Here is a 22,154-nt window from a genome sequence, read left to right as displayed (position 1 = left end):
TACACTCTTCTAAGCAGCATGGTCGTCGGAGATCCCTTTCGCCTCCCTCTGCGACCAGATCTTCTTCTTCAAGGACCTTGTCGCCACCCAGATTTAAATCGGCTGGCTTTGACGGCTTGGTTCTTGAATCCAACATTTTGAAGGCAAAGGGTCTTTCTCGTGCGGTTGTTCAGACAATGATTCGGGCTAGAAAACCGGTGACTTCTGGCATTTACCATAGAGTATGGCGTATTTACATTGCTTGGTGCGAGAAAAGGAACTTGACTCCGCATTTGTTTAGACTTCCTCGCCTGCTCTCCTTTCTCCAGGAGGGTCTTGACAAGGGTTTAAAACTTTCTTCCCTGAAGGGTCAGGTTTCGGCCTTGTCGGTTCTTTTTCAAAAGAAATTAGCAATCATCCCAGAGGTTCAAACATTCCTGCAGGGAGTACTTCGAATTCAACCACCTTTTGTTCCTCCGATTCCTCCCTGGGATTTAAACTTGGTACTTAAGGCCCTTCAAAATTCTCCATTTGAACCTCTAGAATCTGTGGAACTACGTTATCTAACACAAAAAGTTGTTTTTCTTTTGGCTATTGCCTCAGCTAGACGAGTGTCTGAGTTGGCGGCTCTTTCTTGCACGCCGCCCTTGTTAGTGTTTAATGAAAATCGGGTGGTTCTGCGGACAAAGCCTTCATTTCTTCCAAAGGTTGTTTCAGCATTCCATTTAAATCAGGACATCGTTCTTCCAGCTTTTAATCCGTCATCTTCTCAGGGGGAAGATTCCCATTTGGCTCTCTTGGATGATGTTCGGGCCTTACGTATTTATTTGTCTCGCACGGATTCCTTGTTGGTATTGATTGATGCTCCCAAACGAGGTTGGCCTGCCTCTAAGAACACTGTGGCCCGTTGGGTAACTTCGGCCATCAGACAGGCTTACGTGTCCTCAAACGTTTCGGTCCCTGACTCAATTAGGGCTCATTCGACTAGAGCAGTTGGAGCGTCTTGGGCTGTTCGCGGTGGTGCATCTGTTGAGCAACTATGCAGGGCGGCGACTAGGTCGTCAGTCCATACGTTCACAAAGTTTTACCGGTTTCATACGGTTGGTTTGGAGACTGCCTCTGTTGGGCGTCGTATTTTACAGACGGCTATGCCGTCAACGTCTCCCTCCTCTCATTAGCTTGCTTTGGGAAGTCCCACAAGTAACGGCGCAGCGTCCCCCAGATGGAGGACAGAGAAATTGGGATTTTTGTTTACGTACCGTAAAATCTCTTTCTCTGAGTCCATCTGGGGGACGCTGCGATCCCTCCCATAGTTTGTCTGGTTTAATTGGTTAATTTTTTATTCTGGTCTATCTCCTTTGGCTTGGCTAAACGTTAACTGAACAGGGCTGAGCAGGAAGGAGATGGGAGGGGTTAGAGGGGGGAGGAGTCAGCTTTTGATAGTTCTGTGCCAAACTCCACTACCACACACCTCTAACCCACAAGTAACGGCGCAGCGTCCCCCAGATGGACTCAGAGAAAGAGATTTTACGGTAAGTAAACAAAAATCCCAATTTTCCTGGTGTTTGGTTAGAAGTTTTAACCCTAGATCGTTTCAACTCTCGCGGGTCCTCTCCTTTCTACAGATGGGTCTAGATTTGGGCCTCCGGTCTACCTTAAAAGTGTAGGTCTCAGCCATTTCGGTCATCTTCCAGAAACAGATTGCGCCGTTACCTGATGTTCGGACTTTCTGCAGGGTGTCTTCCACGTGCAGCCCACATTTTCTTTCTCCGGTGGCTCCATGGAACGTCTCTCTAGTTCTTTGGGCTCTTTAATCATCACTTTTGGATCCTCTGGATTCTGTGGTCATTTGCTTACGTGGAAGATTGTCTTCCTGCTTGCCATAGTGTCGACTCGGCGGGTGTTGGACCTGAGCTTGTTATCTTGTTGCTCTGCATATTGTTTTTTCAGTTGGACTGGGCTATGCTTTGCGATTCATATCGACCAGGAGATTGTGGTTCCTGCATTTCATGCACCTGGTTTTCACCGGAGGAAGCCTGCTGCGATGTATTGCGGGCCTTCCAGATTTGTGTTGACAGGATGTTTGATGTCCATAAGTCGGAGTTTTCATTTGTCCTCTGACTTTCACAAACAGGGATGGCCACCTACTAAATAGACTGCCAGATGGCTCCTTTTAACCATCAGCCATGCTTTCTTTGCTGCGGTCCACCCTGCCCCGGCCGCAGTAACTCATTCCACCCAGACGGTGGGAACTTCTTAGCCAGTTCGACATGGTGCCTCTGCGGAGTAGCTTTGTAAAGCAGACACGTGGTCCTCTAACCATACGTTCATCAGGTTCTAATAAATTTACACATTTTGTTTCTGCTAATGCGGCTTTTGGGTGAAGGGTACTCAATGCAGCTGAAGAGCGGGACACCTCCCTTAGGAAAATAACTTTGGAATGGCCCACTGTCTAAATTTGTGTCCCCTATGGATTGAAAGAAAAGGGAGTTTAATGTGCTTACCTTTTATATCCTTTCATTGAAGGTCCATATGGGACACAGGGCGCCCACCCTAATGCACCTGGCTTGCAGGGTTTTTAGCTTTGCTTCCCATATCCGCATCTTATGTGTATGGTTTGGACTTGAGTGCTGGTTTTCCTTATCTTCCTTATTGCTCCTACCTTGGGCTTGCTTACTAATTGGTGGCCTGAGGCTCGGGGCGTGGTATAGGGGAGAAGGAGCCTAGAATAAAAGTTAACTAGTAGTTGCCCAGTCTCCTCCTGTACAGTCTATACCCACTCTCTAAGCCTTTATGTATCTCAAAGAAAAGGTAAGCACTTAAATCTCCTTTTATTGATCTTGACATTGCAGTCGGACATTAGCAATGCTTGAAGTTAACGTCCTACTGTATGTGCCAATTTACTGAGTTGTATGATAAGTGCGCTTCACATTTGTAACTTGCAGAAAGTTAACACAGAGGTTTATTTAAAATTAGTAAATGGTGTTACTCCTTACAGGGCAGTTATAGCGATTTGTATCCAGACTCCGATGACTCTAGTGAAGATCAGATTGAGAACAGTAAAAACACATGGAGCTGCAAGGTACAGTTTTAGTAATATAGTCCTAAAGTAATACTTTTATACAACATAATTTTACAATACAGGTTGAGTATCCCATATCCAAATATTCCGAAATACGGAATATTCCGAAATACGGACTTTATTGACTGAGAGTGAGATAGTGAAACCTTTGTTTTTTGATGGCTCAATGTACACAAACTTTGTTTAATAGACAAAGTTATTAAAAATATTGTATTAAATTACCTTCAGGCTGTGTATATAAGGTGTATATGAAAGATTAATGATTTGTGTGAATGCAGACACACTTTGTTTAATGCACAAAGTTATAAAAAATATTGGCTAAAATTACGTCCAGGCTGTGTGTATAAGGTGTATATGAAACATAAATGCATTCTGTGCTTAGATTTAGGTCCCATCACCATGATATCTCATTATGGTATGCAATTATTCCAAAATACGGAAAAATCCGATATCCAAAATACCTCTGGTCCCAAGCATTTTGGATAATGGATACTCAACCTGTATTTCATTTCTGACGGTTTATCTTCTAACTCAATATTGCTGCAGATTTTGTTTATAGCTTTAACTCGTTTCAAAAATTTCTTTAGAAGTTTAATTTAATTTTGTGTTTTATTTCTAAAATACCCTTAAAAAATAAATAAATAAATAAACTGCAAAGTATATATTATTGGATCATCATAAAGAGAATATAATGCCATCTCTGTATAATAGTTATTCATTTAGAAAAAGGGATTCCAATTGTGTTCCTTTCTTTGTATACTAGTGTAATAAATTGTGACTTGCAGTGTATCTTTAGTTTGTTGCTGCAGGGGGTCTACAACAGCTAATAGAAATCTTCAATTCTGGGATTCTGGAGCCCAAAGTACATGAATCATGGACTGTGGTAAGTACCAAAGTTATAGATTAGCGTAGTTTTGTCCCTTTGTTCTTTATAAGAGTTTCACATTAATGACTACTGTTATACCCCTTTTCCACTAGCGTAGCACGGGTCGCAGCCGCGTCGCCTGACACGGCTGCGACCCGTGCTACAGCCCCCTGCGACCCGTGCTACAGCCCCCTGCAGACAGCGCTCACCAACCCGGCAATTGCCGGGTTGGGGACGCGCTAGTGACGCCGCAGATCACATGATCTCTCAGCGCCGCCCTCCCTATGCACTGTGAACGAGAGCCGTGTCGCCTCAACACGGCTCCCGTTCACACTAGACAGCTAGCCGGGTTGAACACGTGTTCAACCCGGCTAGCTACCAGGGTAGGATTCCTGGATCACTTGATCCGGGAATTTGCCGGGGGACCCGTTTCCACTAGGGAAAAACACGGGTAAATGCGCGCCCCCGCGCATTTACCAGTGTTTAAAAAAGCTAGTGGAAAAGGGGTATCATTTGTGATTACACAGCAACTTACACTGCAGTAGCTTTACCGAAGCGTCTCTCCAGAGCACTATTCTACAATGACAGTGACTATTATAACCTGCAATTATCTCTACAAGGCTCAGTCATACATCATAGAAAAACTAGTGACTGAGGTTCACAACAGTACTTCTTCCCATTGTGAATTTGTTGCTCTTGGCAGCAATTCCATGCAAACATTCTGTGCAGTTGTCTTTTTAAAAGAAAATATTTACAAATGCAAAACAATATTGTAAGTAAAAGCAACAATATTTAACCACTTTTACAATCATATGTATTGTGGGAGGTGGTAATGTGTTATAGATAATATAATAACCATGAAATAAAGCTGCAACAATTTCTCTTACCATTTCTTTCATTTTAATATGTCCCCTGGTAGTCACTTTTCGGCATAAATGCAAATGAGAAATAATTATTCTTGTAAATGTTTAAGGTACCACAAAGTAACAGTAAAACTTGAGGCATCAGCAGCATATTAACTGCATACAGTATCTTTCGAACAGCACTCATTAATAAACTGACGTACAGATGTGTCCTCATACATTTTTGCTGCAGTCACGGCAAACAGACCCTATTGGCAATCCAGGACGCGCGAGAATCTTCTACCGTTGGGCATCTTTTGCTTCTTTTTTTGACGATTAACGTCTTAGTCACAGCGCTTATTAATTTGATATAACGCGTGTATATCTGTGTGCGACTGAGTTTCTGAATCTGTATGTGAAGTGCTACAATGTAGCAGCCTCTGCTTTTTTCCAATATAAGTTTTATTCTGCTCCGTATACAGACTGTCACATACAATACACAAGTGTCATATATAAAATGAATCGGCGCAGTCTCATTGTGCGTCCCAGTCGCAGTGTGTTCAGGACGTGTATATGCTAGGTAGGAATATAGAATTATAGTGGGGCTGAGTCATTGGGGAAGACAGTTCTGCACTCCCATGAGCCTGTGTCTAGCTATGGGAGAGGGCATAGTTCATTTCGCTAAAAGGGAGTATATGATGAGGCAATTAACACTGGAAGCAATTGTAGTGCTAGAGATAAACATCAGAAAATAGGGACCTGCCCGTGAGTGATAGCATACATATTAAGAGAAATTATGTTTTAAGTGCAGTTTATTATGAATTCAATCTGTATCTCTACAGTGGCAGCTGGACTGTTTAGCGTGTTTGCTCAAGTTGATATGTCAGTTTGCTGTGGACCCAACAGATCTGGATCTGGCATATCATGACGTGTTTGCTTGGTCAGGAATAGCTGAGAACCACAGAAAAAGAACGTGGCCTGGCAAATCGAGAAAGTCCGCTGGTGATCACTCAAAGGGCCTCAACATACCCCGTTTGACAGAGGTACTTTTGCGTGACGTTTGTATACAGCTATGCTGTTTCCATTTCTATGATATACAAATTAAATCTTGCCGTCATACTTATTTCTTCTGAGAAAAAAGGTGTGAAAATAGGATTTTGGGTACTCCCTTTTCTCTGACTTCATTTGGGGTACATTGTAAACATAAGTGAGCGAAAAGCAAAGTATGAAAGAATACATTCAGATAAAGTTGCGCGCAGAATTTTCCACCCAAAACTGGCATCATTCAATCCACAGCACAGCTGATGGCTCAACAGTGAGGAGAACTGCAGGTCTGTGTATAAGGTATCAGAGGTGGGGGTACTCTTGTGTGGTTCAGGCTGGCTATGTGTCTGTCAGTCAGATCCTCTGAGACACTGTTCTGGGAGTTTGTGTGTATCTGTCAGTCAGGCCCTGTGTGTACGCAAATCATTGTCTCTCTGAGTGTCTGTCTGTGTGTCAGTCAGGCCCTGTGTGTACGCAAAACATTGTCTCTCTGTGAGTGTGTGTGTCAGTCAGACCCTGTGTGTATGTAAGACACTGTCTCTCTGTGAGTGTGTATGTGTGGCAATCAAACCCTATTTGTTTGTGATACACTGTCTCTCTCTTTCAGACCCTATATGTATATATGTGTGTTAGTGTAAGACAGTATGGGACCTCTGCAAGCTGACTGGATAACCCCCTTCATCCAAAAGCCTCTTCCAGTACTTAAATACACTTATCTCTTAATATTCATTAGACAAATATAAGAAGAACAAAGCACTTTTAAAGGGTCCTCTTACACTATTCTAAAGGTGTTTTCTTAGTTTGAATGATCATGAAATGAGTAATATACAGCTAATAAGAGTTCAATTTTGCTCCATTTCTCAAGGAAAGTTCAGTGACTTACTGTAAGTCACTCTGGCCTGATTCACTTCAGCACGCAGTCTCGCGCAAGTGACCAATGTTTTAGGGATAGCGAGGAGCACGGGCACGTGTGACTGATTTTTATAGTGGTTCATTCCAAATACTTTGTGTTTTTAATTTCTCTATCATCCACTCGGGGACACTGGAGAGCTAGACAGCTGGGGTGTGAAGGATGCAGACTGGAGGTAGCACAATGTAATACAATTTTTTCCCCCCACAGATGGCTCCTCCCCCTTTTACACCACCAACCCCCCCATCCCTCCAGTTTGAAAAATTGTGCTGGAGGTAGCAGCACAAGAAAGGAGCTCTGTCTCCATAAGTGATTTTTAAGATTGCAGTGGGGCTGATCCATCCTTTCTGAAAGGAATGCGAATGTTACCACAACTAAACTTAGTAGTATATGTGAGACAAAGATCCTGGTGGAAGGGATCTGTATCTCACTCAGAAGATCTACAAGCAGAGAGTACCTGGGCAGGGGGCAGGCATTGCAGGCAGCAGGGCAGCCAAATCCCCCAAGCAAGTCAGGTGTAGATCTCCACACAGGCAGCATTATTTAAGAAGCGTACTATGTAGGTTGACTAGAGGGCAGCCGGTTAAGCCACTGACGTCACCGCTGAGTGCGCAGGAACCGGGGAGACAGTGGCAAAGCGGCGCAGACAGCCAGGACGAGGGCTCTGGTGAGACATTCAGAGCGCGTCCAGTGGGGGGGGAACAGGAGGAATTTGCGCGGCTGCATAGAGCTTTGTAGGGCTGCCTGATGGCGCGTATGCGACAGACTGGCAGAGGCTTGGTCTCGGTGCTTTAGGATCAGGCTGCGAGGTGACTAAAAAGCTTTAGTTGTGGTCATTTTGTTTTCCCTATCAGGCGCGCAGATGGAGCGGGCTTTCCTCGCTGGGGAGGCGGGCATAATAGTAGCTCTGTCACAGAAGGGGAAACATAGCTTTATACTGCGGCCATGTAAATTTCCTAGTGTTATATGTATATGGGCTGTGATTTACTGGTGGAAAGAGTCAGACAGGCTATCCCATATGAGCGCTGATAGACTGCTAAGATCATTTTGAAGTTAACTCATTTAACAGTATATGTTTGTCTTCCAAAGGACACTGCTGACAGGTCCTGTGGAGGACGAGCACCAGATTTCTCAACCTGGTCAATTCAAGCTGTACCAACAGTTGGTGGTGTGGGGGTTGTAAACGTCAGGCTGGTTTAAAAATTTTTTTTTTTAGTTTTTAATATAATTCCAACTGTGTGACTCCTAATGACTCCTAATTCCTAATTTTCATTGCTCCCTCTATCCCTACGGTCTTTCTCCACCTATTCTAATAAGGTGAAAGTACTGCTGAGTGTTTTAACATGTCAAAAGCACCAACCATGACCACAAAGACTTGTTATGTATGCTCTAAATGTGAGAAAAAGAGCACTAATGTTGGCAGCTCCGGGGTGTGGGAGTGGACACTCAACCTGGGTGTAGTGGTCCTTCAGGAAAGGAAATGGCAGAATCCCGCAAGTAGTATTTAGAATGGGCGGCGGGTTTTTCCAAAACTATGGAGGAATTCCTAATTAGAATTACTCCGCCAGCACAGGCAGAAAAGAATGTGCGTAAAGCGGTAAAGAGACCCCTTCCTCTCCTGCAGGAAGAGTTGGAGGGCCTCCTGGAGGATGAGGATGTGGTGGAATCAGTTGAGGCAATAATTGAAGTTAATCCTCAGGAGGAAGATGCTGAGGTCAAGGGATTAGAATCCCTTATTCAAGCGGTAAACAGGTCCTTAATTTGAAAGAAGAAGAGGTTAAGGAGCCTGAAATCTTTTTAAGTCTCAGAAATCGTTAGCAGCTGTTTTTCCGATTCCTCAGACTCTCCAAGATCAAATGGGTGAAGCATGGAAGCAGCCGGATAGATGCTTCCAAATTCCCAAAAAGTTTACGGCTAATTACCCACTGCCCAAGGGTGTCATGTCTAAGTGGGAGGTTCCGCTGATTGTGGACGCCTCCCTGGCTAGACTGTCAAAGAAGACCATCTTACGGATACCAAACGTGACTACACTAGAAGATGTGTCAGATCTTAAGTTGGATACGGCACTAAAATCTAACTTTGTGGCTGCAGGAGCCTCGCAAAGACCTACGATTATGAGTGCTTGGGTGAACAAGGCTATTGTAGCATGGGCTGGCCAAATTGTTCAGACAGTGGCGGAAGATAATAGCCAGGAAGAAATAGACTGGCAGAGCATATTTGGGAGTCGGCCACATACATTTGCCAAGCTACAAAGGATGCTAGCAGGATAGCATCACGCGAAAACAGGGCTCTAAACCTGCTAACGAGGCCATGGCACGACAGTCTCCCAGCTCACCTTGGGTCTCCTATGGTGGGCGCACAGTTGGAAAGGTTTCAGGACACCTGGGCCGAAACCTCACCAGAAGTCTGGATAAACAATATTTCCCAGGGTTACAAAATAGACTTTCTCAGCAGACCTCACAGTCCATTCTTTACGACAGGCCTTCCTCGGTGCCCTCAAAGAGCGAGGGCATTAGATATGGCTATTCAAAAGTTACTTCAGACAGAAGTAATTATGCCTGTCCCGACTTGCCAAAGTCGGGTTTGTCAGGCCAATCTTCAATTTAAAATTGTTAAATCAATTCCTGACAGTTTACAGAGTCAAGATGGAATCAATACAGTCATTTATTGCGGGACTGGAACAACGGGAGTTCATAGTGTCCATGGACATAAAAGATGCGTACCTCCATGTCCCAATTTGGACCCCGCACCAAGCCTGTTTGTGGTAGGCAAGACTCATTCCCAGTTCAGAGCTGTGCCGTTCGGCCGATCATCAGTCCAGAGAATCTTCACAAAGCTCATGGCAGTCATGGTGGCGAAATTGTGATCATTAGGGGTAACGACAATACCGTATCTGGATGACCTTATCAAGGCTCCCTCTCAGGAACAGTTGATGCGGCATGCTCAGATCACTCATCAATTTCTCCAGCATCCATAAGTGATATTGGGGGAAACTAGTACGATGGGGTATAGGCTGGATCTAAAGGAGCCAGTGCACGTTAAGTTTCTTCAGCTGGATGTACTGGCTCCTCCCCTCTATGTCCCCTCCTACAGGCAGTTTAGAAAAAAGTGCCCTCAGGAGAGGATGCGCATCTCTGCAGCTCCAGGGAGTTTTCTTCAAATTTTCTTTTAAACTTTTATTATTTTCGGTATGCTGTCTGGGCAACAGCATACCTGCGCCGTGGGAGTTGGGAGGAAGGGGTGTGGGGGGGGGGGGGGGAGCGGAAAACGAGTACAGGGTGTAGCAAAGGGGGAGAGCCGCTTGTGTACACTATCCTGATCCTCTGTAGGAAAAAAATTGTTAGTGTTTACTGTGTTTTAGAAAGCTGAACGCCTCACTGGTGCTGTGCAGCTCAGGGTGTGCTGGTGTCCTCTCTTTTCTGTCTCCTCTCACTTACAGTTCGGCAGGCTTGCATTATAACTGTCTGTGTGTATGTTATTGTGCTTACTGTGAGAAATGGGTAAACACAAGCTGTGCAGTATATGTCACACCAGATTCTCTCCATTATCTAAAGAGGCTGGGGGAGAGGGTCCACAGCCCCACTGGTTAGGGTCTCTTAAGACTATGATGTCAGATATGATAGGGCATATGCACAGCCTCCCCTCTCTCATGCAGGTCCCCAGAAGCGTAGTTTACCTGCTCTGTGATCAGATTCAGATGATGATATTCCACGGCGGCGTACGGGACCCTCACGGGGGGGTCCCACTAAGATACTCACGTGTAGAACTGGCGCAAAAGGGCTTAACTAGCACCTGTGTGATGTTTTAAGCTTAAAAGGAGACCTTTTCCTGTATAATATATGTGTGTAACTCCGGCGCCATAGGAGGGGGCGGTGCTACCTCAGAGTGGGACCTGGGGCGTTTTGGTGCCTTCCTCAGCTTACTGCAGCCGTTTACAGCACACACAGCGCTTCCTGATCCTCAGACACGCTGGATATTTGGTTCAGGGTGTAGCAAAGGGGGAGAGCCGCTTGTGTACATTTTCCTGATCCTATCTAGGACAATAATTGTTAGTGTTTACTGTATTTTAGGGAGCTGACAGCCTCACTGGGGCTGTGCAGCTCAGGGTGTGCTGGTGTCCTCTCTTTCTCTGTGTGTCCTCTCACATACAGTACGGCAGGCTTGCATTATAACTGTCTGTGTGTATGTTTGTTCTTGTGCTTACTGTGAATATGGGTAAACACAAGCTGTGCAGTGTATGTCACACTAGATTCTCTCTCTTATCTAATGACACTGTTTACTGTGAACAATACAGTCAGTCTTCACAAATCAGTGAAGGGGCTTAGGGGAGAGGCTCCAGAACCCCACTGGTTAGGGTCTCTTAAGACTATGATGTCTGATATGTCATCCCAGCGCAATGCTAATGTGCAGAAGTCTCAGCTACTACAAGCTGTTGCAGATTTAGCTGCTAGGGCAGATGCACAGCCCCCCTCTCTCATGCAGGTCCTCAGAAACGTGATTTACCTGCTATTCTCTCTGATACAGATGGTGATATACAAGATGATAGGGTTGACCTGGATCCCGTTAGTGAGGATCAGGGTATTGAACCCCTCATTTTGGCTATAAGGGATGTTTTAAAGCTCCCTCTAGAGGACGCTGCGTCACAGCAGTCGTTTTTCTTTGTCCAAAACAAGCCCAATGTCACTTTCCCTGATTCTCCAGAGTTAGATGACTTATTCAAGCAGGCCTGGAAAAATCCAGACAAAAAATTCTAAGTGTCCAAAAAGTTTTTGAGAGCTTTCCCATTTGCTCCTGAAGGTAGAATATTTTGTGAGGAACCCCCTGGGGTGGATGTCTCAGTCTCTCACCTGTCTAAGAAGGCAGTGCTGCCTACCCCGGGCTCCTTTACCATGAAGGATCCAGGGGATTGGAAGATTGAGACTACCCTAAAATCTATATACACTACAGCCGGCCTTTCACAAAGACCGGTCATTGCGGGTTGCTGGATGTCCCATGCTGTTCATTCTTGGGCCATGCAGATTCAGGGGGGCCTCTCAGCTACTATGGTAACCCTCCTGAAGCACATTCATGACACTACCCGTGTCCTCTGTGATTCCCTCAAGGAGATGGGGAACATTAATGCTCGGACGTCTGTTATGGCAGTGTCGGCGCTCAGGGCCTTGTGTTTGCGTCAGTGGAATGCGGACGCAGAATCCAAATGTAATGTGAAATCCCTCCCTTTTTCTGGGGAATGGCTTTTTGGGGTTGAAGTGGATACCTGGATTTCCAAAGTTACGGATGGGAAATCCACGTTTCTCCCCTCTAGAGCCCCACCTACGAGACGCTCTTATCCGAGGCCTTCTGTCCAGTCCGTCGGTCTCGTACATTTCGATCGAAGGCTAGAGGCACCAGAGGAAAGTCCAGAAATCCTGCAGGTACCAGTTCTCAGGAACAAGTCCACCAGTTCGGCTTCCACTAAGGCCTCAGCATGACGATGCCCACCCAACATGAGGGGACTTCGAGGTGGGAGCATGACTGTGTCACTTCAGCCGCATCTGGGAGACCTCCTGCCAGGATGCCTGGGTCAGAGAGCTTGTTTCTCAGGACTACAAGCTGGAGTTCAACAGTAATTTCAGGATTGGACCCTCATAACAGATGCCAGTCTACGGGGATGGGGAGCTGTCACCCAGGGGGCGCAGTTCCAGGGCCGGTGGTCAGCCCACGAGGCCCTCTTTCCGATCAACATTCTGGAACTTCGTGCGATCGACAATGCTCTGCTTCAGGCCTCTCTTGTGCTCCCAGATCACGCGATTCAGGTACAGTCGGACAACGCCATGGCGGTGGCATATATCAATCGACAAGGATGGACAAAAAGCAGATCCTGCATGCGAGGTGTGTCAGGGATACTCCTCTGGGCGGAAAGAAATGCAAGAGCTATGTCAGCAATCTTCATTCCGGGTGTGGACAACTGGGAGGCGGACTCCCTGATTCATCACGATTTCCACCCGGGGGAGTGGGTGCTTCCACCATCTGGTGTTCCAGCAGATCATCGAGCGGTGGGGTTGCCTACAAATAGACATGATGGCTTCTCATCTCAACAAGACACTTCCCTGGTATTGCTCACGCACCAGGGACCCTCGGGCGGACCGGCTAGTCTACCTGTTTCCTCCGATTCCATTGCTCCCAAGGGTGCTAAAGCGAATCAGAAATCAGGGTGTTTAGGCAATTCTTATTGCCCCGGATTGGCCTCGGAGGGCATGGTACGCAGATCTTCTGGACATGTCCCTCGAAGACTCTTGGCCTCTACCACTCAGAAGAGATTTTCAGCAAGGACAGTTCGTTTACCCTGTCTTACGGCGACTTCATTTAACGGCATGGAGGTTGAGCGGAGCATCCTAGCTCACAAGGGCCTCTTCAAGAAGGTCATTGCTACCATGGTTCAGGCCAGGAAACCTGTGACGTCAAAACACTATCATATCTGGAGGCGATATGTATCTTCGTGCGAGGAACGCAAGTATCCGCCTGCAGTGTTTCACTTGGGACGTTTCCTGCAGGCTGGTTTAGATATGGGCTTACGTCTGGGTTCTATTAAGGTCTAGATTTCAGCCCTCTCCATTTTCTTCTAGAAGATATTGGCAGTGTTGCCGGAAGTTCAGACCTTCTTGCAAGGAGTACTTCACATACAACCTCCTTTTGTGCCGGCACCCTGGTATTTGGATGTAGTGTTGGTATTTCTACAGTCCTCCTGGTTTGGAACTCTGATAGTGGAAGACAAGTACCTCACGTGGGAAACAGTAATGTTACTGGCTCTGGCTTCTGCTCGACGTGTCTCAGAATTGGGGGCCTTATCGTGTAATGTCCGTACTTGGTCTTTTACGAGGACAGAGCGGAGCTCCGGACTAGACAGCAATTCCTGCCGAAGATTGTCTCCGCATTTCATCTGAATCAGTCTATTGTGGTTCTATCCGCTTCTGACACTTCTGCTCCTCTGGAGGCTTTGAATGCTTTGCGTGCTTTGAATATCTATGTCAAGCACACGGCTCAGGTCAGAAAAATGGATTCCTTGTTCGTGCTTTATGATGCGCAGAAAAAGGGTTGCCTTACTTCAAAGCAATCCATTGCTCGTTGGATTCGGCTTACTGTGCAACAGGCCTGTGTCGGCAGCCTTACCTGTTCCTAAGTCTCTGAAGGCCCACTCTACAGGATCAGCAGGCTCTTCCTTGGTGGCTGCCCGTGGAGTCTCAGCCTTGCAACTATGCCGAGCTGCTACGTGGTCGAGGAAGAACACCTTTGTGAAGTTCTACAAGTTTGATACCCTGGCCAAAGTGGATACCCAGTTTGGGTAGGCGGTGCTGCAGCTCTCCGCCCGTTCTGGAAGCTTTGGGACGTCCCCATCGTACTAGTTTCCCTCAATATCCCTTATGGATGCTAGAGAAAATAGGATTTTAATACCTACCGGTAAATCCTTTTCTCATATTCCATAAGGGATATTGGGTGCCCGCCTCAGTGCGTTGACTTTTCTGCAGGTTCTTGTACTGTAGTTACCTGTTCAGCCGTTGCTGGTTTTATATTTGTGGTGTGTAAATCTCACCACCCTTTGTTGTCATGTTCCTTCTCTCATATGTCCTTTCTCCTTTGGGCACGTTTTTACCTATAACTGCCCGTGGGAGGGGGCATAGAGGGGATGAGCCAGCACACCCAGAGATAGAAATGTAAAGTGCACTGGCTCTAGTTTCCCCCAATATCCTTTATGGACTACGAGAAAAGGATTTACTGGTAGGTATTAAATCCTATTTCTCTAACGTCCTAGTGGATGCTGGGGACTCCGTCAGGACCATGGGGATTAGCGGCTCCGCAGGAGACAGGGCACAAAAATAAAGCTTTAGGATCAGGTGGTGTGCACTGGCTCCTCCCCCTATGACCCTCCTCCAAGCCTCAGTTAGGTTTTTGTGCCCGTCCGAGCAGGGTGCAATCTAGGTGGCTCTCCTAAAGAGCTGCTTAGAAAAAGTTTTTAGGTTTTTTATTTTCAGTGAGTCCTGCTGGCAACAGGCTCACTGCATCGAGGGACTTAGGGGAGAGAAGTGAACTCGCCTGCGTGCAGGATGGATTGGCTTCTTAGGCTACTGGACACCATTAGCTCCAGAGGGAGTCGGAACACAGGTCTCACCCTGGGGTTTGTCCCGGAGCCGCGCCGCCGACCCCCCTTGCAGATGCCGAAGATGGAAGAGGTCCAGAAGCAGGCGGCAGAAGACTTTTCAGTCTTCCTGAGGTAGCGCACAGCACTGCAGCTGTGCGCCATTGTTGTCAGCACACTTCACACAGCGGTCACGGAGGGTGCAGGGCGCGGGGGGGGGGCGCCCTGGGCAGCAATGTATAATACCTTTTTTATGGCTAAAAATACATCACATATAGCCCTTGAGGCTATATGGATGTATTTAACCCCTGCCAGATCTCACAATCTCCGGAGAAGAGCCCGCTGAAATAGGGGGCGGGGCTTATTCTCCTCAGCACACAGCGCCATTTTCCTGCTCAGCTCCGCTGTGAGGAAGGCTCCCAGGACTCTCCCCTGCACTGCACTACAGAAACAGGGTAAAACAGAGAGGGGGGGCACTTTTTTTGGCGATATTACTATATTTAAGCTGCTATAAGGATACAACACTTATATAGGGTTGTTCCCATATATATTATAGCGCTTGGGTGTGTGCTGGCAAACTCTCCCTCTGTCTCCCCAAAGGGCTAGTGGGGTCCTGTCTTCAATAAAGCATTCCCTGTGTGTCTGCTGTGTGTCGGTACGTGTGTGTCGACATGTATGAGGACGATGTTGGTGTGGAGGCAGAGCAATTGCCGATAATGGTGATGTCACCCCCTAGGGAGTCGACACCGGAATGGATGGCTTTGTTTATGGAATTACGTGATAATGTCAGCACATTACAAAAATCAGTTGACGACATGAGACGGCCCTCAAACCAGTTAGTACCTGCCCAGGCGTCTCAGACACCGTCAGGGGCTGTAAAACGCCCTTTACCTCAGTCGGTCGATACAGACCCAGACACGGACACTGAATCTAATGTCGACGGTGAAGAAACAAACGTATTTTCCAGTAGGGCCACACGTTATATGATCACGGCAATGAAGGAGGCTTTGCATATCTCTGATACTACAAGTACCACAAAAAGGGGTATTATGTGGGGGGTGAAAAAACTACCTGTAGTTTTTCCTGAATCAGAGGAATTGAATGATGTATGTGATGAAGCGTGGGTTAACCCAGATAGAAAAGGGCTAATTTCAAAAAAGTTATTGGCATTATACCCTTTCCCGACAGAGGTTAGGGCGCGCTGGGAAACACCCCCTAAGGTGGATAAGGCGCTTACACGCTTATCAAAACAAGTGGCGTTACCGTCTCCTGATACGGCCGCCCTCAAAGATCCAGCTGATAGGAGGCTGGAAACTACCCTAAAAAGTATATACACACATACTGGTGTTATACTGCGACCAGCCATCGCCTCAGCCTGGATGTGCAGTGCTGGGGTGGTCTGGTCGGATTCCCTGACTGAAAATATTGATACCCTGGATAGGGACAGTATTTTACAGACTTTAGAGCAATTAAAGGATGCTTTTCTTTATATGCGAGATGCTCAGAGGGATATTTGCACTCTGGCATCGAGAGTAAGTGCGATGTCCATATCTGCCAGAAGAAGTTTATGGACACGACAGTGGTCAGGTGATGCGGATTCCAAACGGCATATGGAAGTATTGCCGTATAAAGGGGAGGAATTATTTGGCGTCGGTCTATCGGATCTGGTGGCCACGGCAACGGCCGGGAAATCCACCTTTTTACCTCAGACCCCCTCCCAACAGAAAAAGACACCGTCTTTTCAGCCGCAGTCCTTTCGGTCCTATAAGAACAAGCGGGCAAAAGGACAGTCATATCTGCCCCGAGGCAGAGGAAAGGGTAAGAGAGGGCAGCAAGCAGCTCCTTCCCAGGAACAGAAGCCCTCCGCGGGTTCTGCAAAGCCCTCAGCATGACGCTGGGGCTTTACAAGCGGACTCAGAAACGGTGGGGGGTCGACTCAAGAATTTCAGCGCGCAGTGGGCTTGCTCACAGGTGGACCCCTGGATCCTGCAGATAATATCTCAGGGTTACAGGTTGGAATTCGAGAAGTCTCCCCCTCGCCGGTTCCTAAAGTCTGCTCTGCCAACGTCTCCCTCAGACAGGGCGACGGTATTGGAAGCCATTCACAAGCTGTATTCTCAGCAGGTGATAGTCAAGGTACCCCTCCTACAACAGGGAAAGGGGTATTATTCCACACTATTTGTGGTACCGAAGCCGGACGGCTCGGTAAGACCTTTTCTAAATCTGAAATCTTTGAACCTGTACATACAAAAATTCAAGTTCAAGATGGAGTCACTCAGAGCAGTGATAGCGAATCTGGAAGAAGGGGACTTTATGGTGTCCCTGGACATCAAGGATGCTTACCTGCATGTCCCAATTTGCCCTTCACATCAAGGGTACCTCAGGTTCGTGGTGCAAAACTGTCATTATCAGTTTCAGACGCTGCCGTTTGGATTGTCCACGGCACCTCGGGTCTTTACCAAGGTAATGGCCGAAATGATGTTTCTTCTACGAAGAAAAGGCGTATTAATTATCCCTTACTTGGACGATCTCCTGATAAGGGCAAGGTCCAGGGAACAGCTGGGGGACGTAGTAGCACTAACCCAAATAGTGCTGCAACAGCACGGGTGGATTCTGAATTTTCCAAAATCTCAATTGACCCCGACGACACGTCTGCTGTTCCTGGGAATGATTCTGGACACGGTTCAGAAAAAGGTGTTTCTTCCGGAGGAGAAAGCCAAGGAGTTATCCGAACTTGTCAGGAACCTCCTAAAACCAGGAACAGTGTCTGTGCATCAATGCACAAGAGTCCTGGGAAAGATGGTGGCTTCTTACGAAGCGATTCCATTCGGCAGATTCCACGCACGAACTTTTCAGTGGGATCTGCTGGACAAATGGTCCGGATCGCATCTGCAGATGCATCAGCGGATAACCTTGTCGCCACGGACAAGGGTGTCTCTTCTGTGGTGGTTGCAGAGTGCTCATCTGTTAGAGGGCCGCAGATTCGGCATACAGGACTGGGTCCTGGTGACCACGGATGCCAGTCTGAGAGGCTGGGGAGCGGTCACACAGGGAAGAAACTTCCAGGGAGTATGGTCAAACCTGGAGATGTCTCTTCACATAAATATACTGGAGCTAAGAGCGATTTACAATGCTCTAAGCCTGGCAAAACCCCTGCTTCAGGGTCAGCCGGTGTTGATCCAGTCGGACAACATCACGGCAGTCGCCCACGTAAACAGACAGGGCGGCACAAGAAGCAGGAGAGCAATGGCAGAAGCTGCAAGGATTCTTCGCTGGGCGGAAGATCATGTGATAGCACTGTCAGCAGTGTTCATTCCGGGAGTGGACAACTGGGAAGCAGACTTCCTCAGCAGACACGATCTACACCCGGGAGAGTGGGGACTTCATCCAGAAGTCTTCCACATGATTGTGAACCGTTGGGAAAAACCAAAGGTGGACATGATGGCGTCTCGCCTCAACAAAAAACTGGACAGGTATTGCGCCAGGTCAAGAGACCCTCAGGTAATAGCTGTGGACGCTCTGGTAACGCCGTGGGTGTTCCAGTCAGTGTATGTGTTTCCTCCTCTGCCTCTCATACCAAAAGTACTGAGAATTATACGGCAAAGGGGAGTAAGAACGATACTCGTGGCTCCGGATTGGCCAAGAAGAACTTGGTACCCGGAACTTCAGGAGATGCTCACGGAAGATCCGTGGCCTCTACCTCTAAGACGGGACCTGCTTCAGCAGGGACCGTGTCTATTCCAAGACTTACCGCGGCTGCGTTTGACGGCATGGCGGTTGAACGCCGAATTCTAAGGGAAAAAGGCATTCCGGAAGAGGTCATTCCTACACTGGTAAAAGCCAGGAAGGAGGTGACTGCACAACATTATCACCGCATTTGGAGAAAATATGTTGCGTGGTGTGAGGCCAGGAAGGCCCCCACGGAGGAATTTCAATTGGGTCGATTCCTACATTTCCTGCAAACAGGATTGTCTATGGGCCTCAAGTTGGGGTCCATTAAGGTTCAAATTTCGGCCCTGTCGATTTTCTTCCAGAAAGAATTGGCTTCAGTTCCTGAAGTCCAGACTTTTGTAAAAGGAGTACTACATATACAGCCCCCGGTTGTGCCCACAGTGGCTCCGTGGGACCTTAATGTAGTTTTGGATTTTCTCAAATCCCATTGGTTTGAGCCACTCAAATCGGCGGATTTGAAATATCTTACATGGAAAGTAACCATGCTACTGGCCCTGGCTTCAGCCAGGAGAGTGTCAGAATTGGCGGCTTTATCGTATAAAAGCCCATATCTGATTTTCCATTCGGACAGGGCAGAACTGCGGACGCGTCCTCATTTTCTGCCTAAGGTGGTGTCAGCGTTTCACCTGAACCAGCCTATTGTGGTGCCTGCGGCTACTAGCGATTTGGAGGATTCCAAGTTGCTGGACGTTGTCAGGGCATTGAAAATATATATTTCAAGGACGGCTGGAGTCAGAAAATCTGACTCGCTGTTTATACTGTATGCACCCAACAAGCTGGGTGCTCCTGCTTCTAAGCAGACGATTGCTCGTTGGATCTGTAGCACAATTCAACTTGCACATTCTGTGGCAGGCCTGCCACAGCCTAAATCTGTCAAGGCCCATTCCACAAGGAAGGTGGGCTCATCCTGGGCGGCTGCCTGAGGGGTCTCGGCATTACAACTCTGCCGAGCAGCTACGTGGTCGGGGGAGAACACGTTTGTAAAATTCTACAAATTTGATACCCTGGCTAAAGAGGACCTGGAGTTCTCTCATTCGGTGCTGCAGAGTCATCCGCACTCTCCCGCCCGTTTGGGAGCTTTGGTATAATCCCCATGGTCCTGACGGAGTCCCCAGCATCCACTAGGACGTTAGAGAAAATAAGATTTTACTTACCGATAAATCTATTTCTCGTAGTCCGTAGTGGATGCTGGGCGCCCATCCCAAGTGCGGATTGTCTGCAATACTTGTACATAGTTATTGTTACAAAAAAATCGGGTTGTTATTGTTGTGAGCCGTCTGTTCAGAGGCTCCTACGTTTGTCATACTGTTAACTGGGTTCAGATCACAAGTTGTACGGTGTGATTGGTGTGGCTGGTATGAGTCTTACCCGGGATTCAAAATCCTTCCTTATTGTGTACGCTCGTCCGGGCACAGTATCCTAACTGAGGCTTGGAGGAGGGTCATAGGGGGAGGAGCCAGTGCACACCACCTGATCCTAAAGCTTTATTTTTGTGCCCTGTCTCCTGCGGAGCCGCTAATCCCCATGGTCCTGACGGAGTCCCCAGCATCCACTACGGACTACGAGAAATAGATTTATCGGTAAGTAAAATCTTATTTTTCTGATTCGACACGGCTGGATTGTGAATTTCAAAAATTCCAATCTGCAACCAACACAGAGGATTAAATTCCTGGTTTTCATTCTGGATCCAATACAACTGAAGGTGTTAGTCAGTGGAGCTAGATAGTGGGGTAAACCGTGAGCCATAGAATAGATAAGAACCGAATGCTGATTCGCCAGTTTTAACTATTCTATATCTATGAAAGGAATAAAGAGACCGTTACAATGAAAGCTGCTTCTTTCAGCTAAATATTTATTATTTAATAACAGTTCAGAACGTTGCCGTTTATCACTGCGCTCTGTCAGTGTAACATGTACCCTATATAGCACTTGTTTACTGATATATTATGTTTATTTATAGCATAAAATCATTGTGGCCGTGTCTACCTCCAAATCAGCCTTCCTTTAGTCCACAGGTCCTAAACTCAGGACCTCTTCCTTTTGGTCCTTTTTGACACAAGGGCAAGCTGAGATTTTTTGTGCTGTATGATGTTCACAGAGGGGTTGGCCTGTTACCATGCAGACTCTTGCTCATTTGATTAGTATGGTCATCAAATAGACTTATTCCCTGGCCGAGTTGCTTCCAGACCTGGGGCCTAATTCAGCTGCATTAGCAGCTGCGATGCGATCACATTCTCCGATTATTCAGCCCACTGTGCACACACAGGGCTCGCACTGCGCGTGCGTGGGAATGGAGATGCGATCACATCTCAGCAATGCAAACGCCTCTACCTGATTGACAGGCAGTGGCATTCGCTGGGCTGCGTTGCTGGGAAGGTGCGGTGAAAACAGGCCGGGCAGGGGCTGCGACAGGAAACATGGCCGCTCTGCGCCTGCCTTCGCCGCCAGGCTGCACAGGCAGGGAGGCATCCCTAATTCAGCAATGCAATTGCGATCGTATCGCATTGCTGGTGGCCATTTGCATGCTGTGCTGGTCTGCCCCCGCCATGCGATCGCAAGCAATTGCAGTTTTTTTAATTTAGCAAAACTGCAACTGATGCTGAATAAGGTGCTTGGTGAGAGCCCTCTCAACTCATTTGCCACGTCATGGACGGCTCAGTGGAGCAACTTTGCAGAGCTGCTACATAGCCCTCTGCACACACCTTAACTAAATTCTACAGTTATGCCACCTTCGCCTCTAGGGATGCTTGTTTTGGTCTGTGTCCTACGCTCATCACAGGAGCCTACCCTCCCATAGGAGAAAGCGTTGGGATAGTCCAGCGTTTCCAGTGTTCCCCGTGGATTAAAAAAAAAAGAATGGGATTTTGCTTCTTACTTGATAAATAATTTTCTCTGATTTCTCTTTGCTCGGGGTTGTCTTCCAGGTTGTGGCAGTCCAGGCCCACCAGTCTCTCTTAGTGTGTGTTCTGCGTGCCTGTTTTCTCTCTCCTCCTCATCGCTGTCCTTTTGAGCTGTGCTAGTAATAACAGGCTGCTATGGGCAGGATTGGGTTGTAGGCAGGAGTAGCTTGTATTGTTCAAGCTTAAACTTTTAGTGGACAGGCTCCTCCAACTCCACCTATACCCAGCATTTCCAGTACCCCCATGGAATCGGAGAAAAGGATTTATGAAGTAGGAACCAAAATCACAGCCAGAAACTCTAAAGCAGAAGCAGATTTACTGCTGATTTGTTTGCTGTGAATAGAATATTGTTTTGCTGTTAACATGAAAGCATTTCATACATGCAATATTTTAACAGCATAAATGTCCTCACAAAATAACATTTGCCGTTTATAATGGCTCATATTCTTAAAATTGTTTGTATGTCACCAAAGGAGTGGTAATGGAAAGGGTCTGTTAAAATGTGGTGTAATTGGTAAATAATTTACAGTACTTGCAGTGTGTCATGTTAATTCTAGATTTCTTATCATTTTTGTCTCTCTGAAGGTTTTCCTAGTTCTTGTCCAAGGAACCTGTTTGATTCAGCGGTTAATGTCTGTTGCTTATACCTATGATAATTTAGCCCCAAGGTAAGTACTATATATTAGC

At 47.0% G+C, this 22,154-nt stretch overlaps 1 protein-coding gene across 6 annotated transcripts in view; it reads left to right on the top strand.

The window, feature by feature from the left end:
* The window catches only part of USP34 (ubiquitin specific peptidase 34), a 438,538-nt gene that overhangs the window by 192,796 nt on the left and 223,588 nt on the right, over positions 1-22,154 (top strand). For all 6 annotated transcript variants that reach the window (XM_063918244.1, XM_063918241.1, XM_063918240.1 and 3 more), the window contains 4 exons: positions 2,978-3,061; positions 3,858-3,944; positions 5,611-5,811; positions 22,053-22,135. In XM_063918244.1, coding sequence (XP_063774314.1) covers positions 2,978-3,061; positions 3,858-3,944; positions 5,611-5,811; positions 22,053-22,135 — 455 coding nt within the window. The remainder of the gene's footprint in view (positions 1-2,977; positions 3,062-3,857; positions 3,945-5,610; positions 5,812-22,052; positions 22,136-22,154) is intronic.

The sequence above is a fragment of the Pseudophryne corroboree genome, chromosome 4 (genome assembly GCF_028390025.1).
Source record: "Pseudophryne corroboree isolate aPseCor3 chromosome 4, aPseCor3.hap2, whole genome shotgun sequence".
NCBI classification, from domain to species: domain Eukaryota; kingdom Metazoa; phylum Chordata; class Amphibia; order Anura; family Myobatrachidae; genus Pseudophryne; species Pseudophryne corroboree.
The sequence above is the reverse complement of the archived record's forward strand: the minus strand, read 5'-3'. Positions and strand labels throughout refer to the sequence as shown.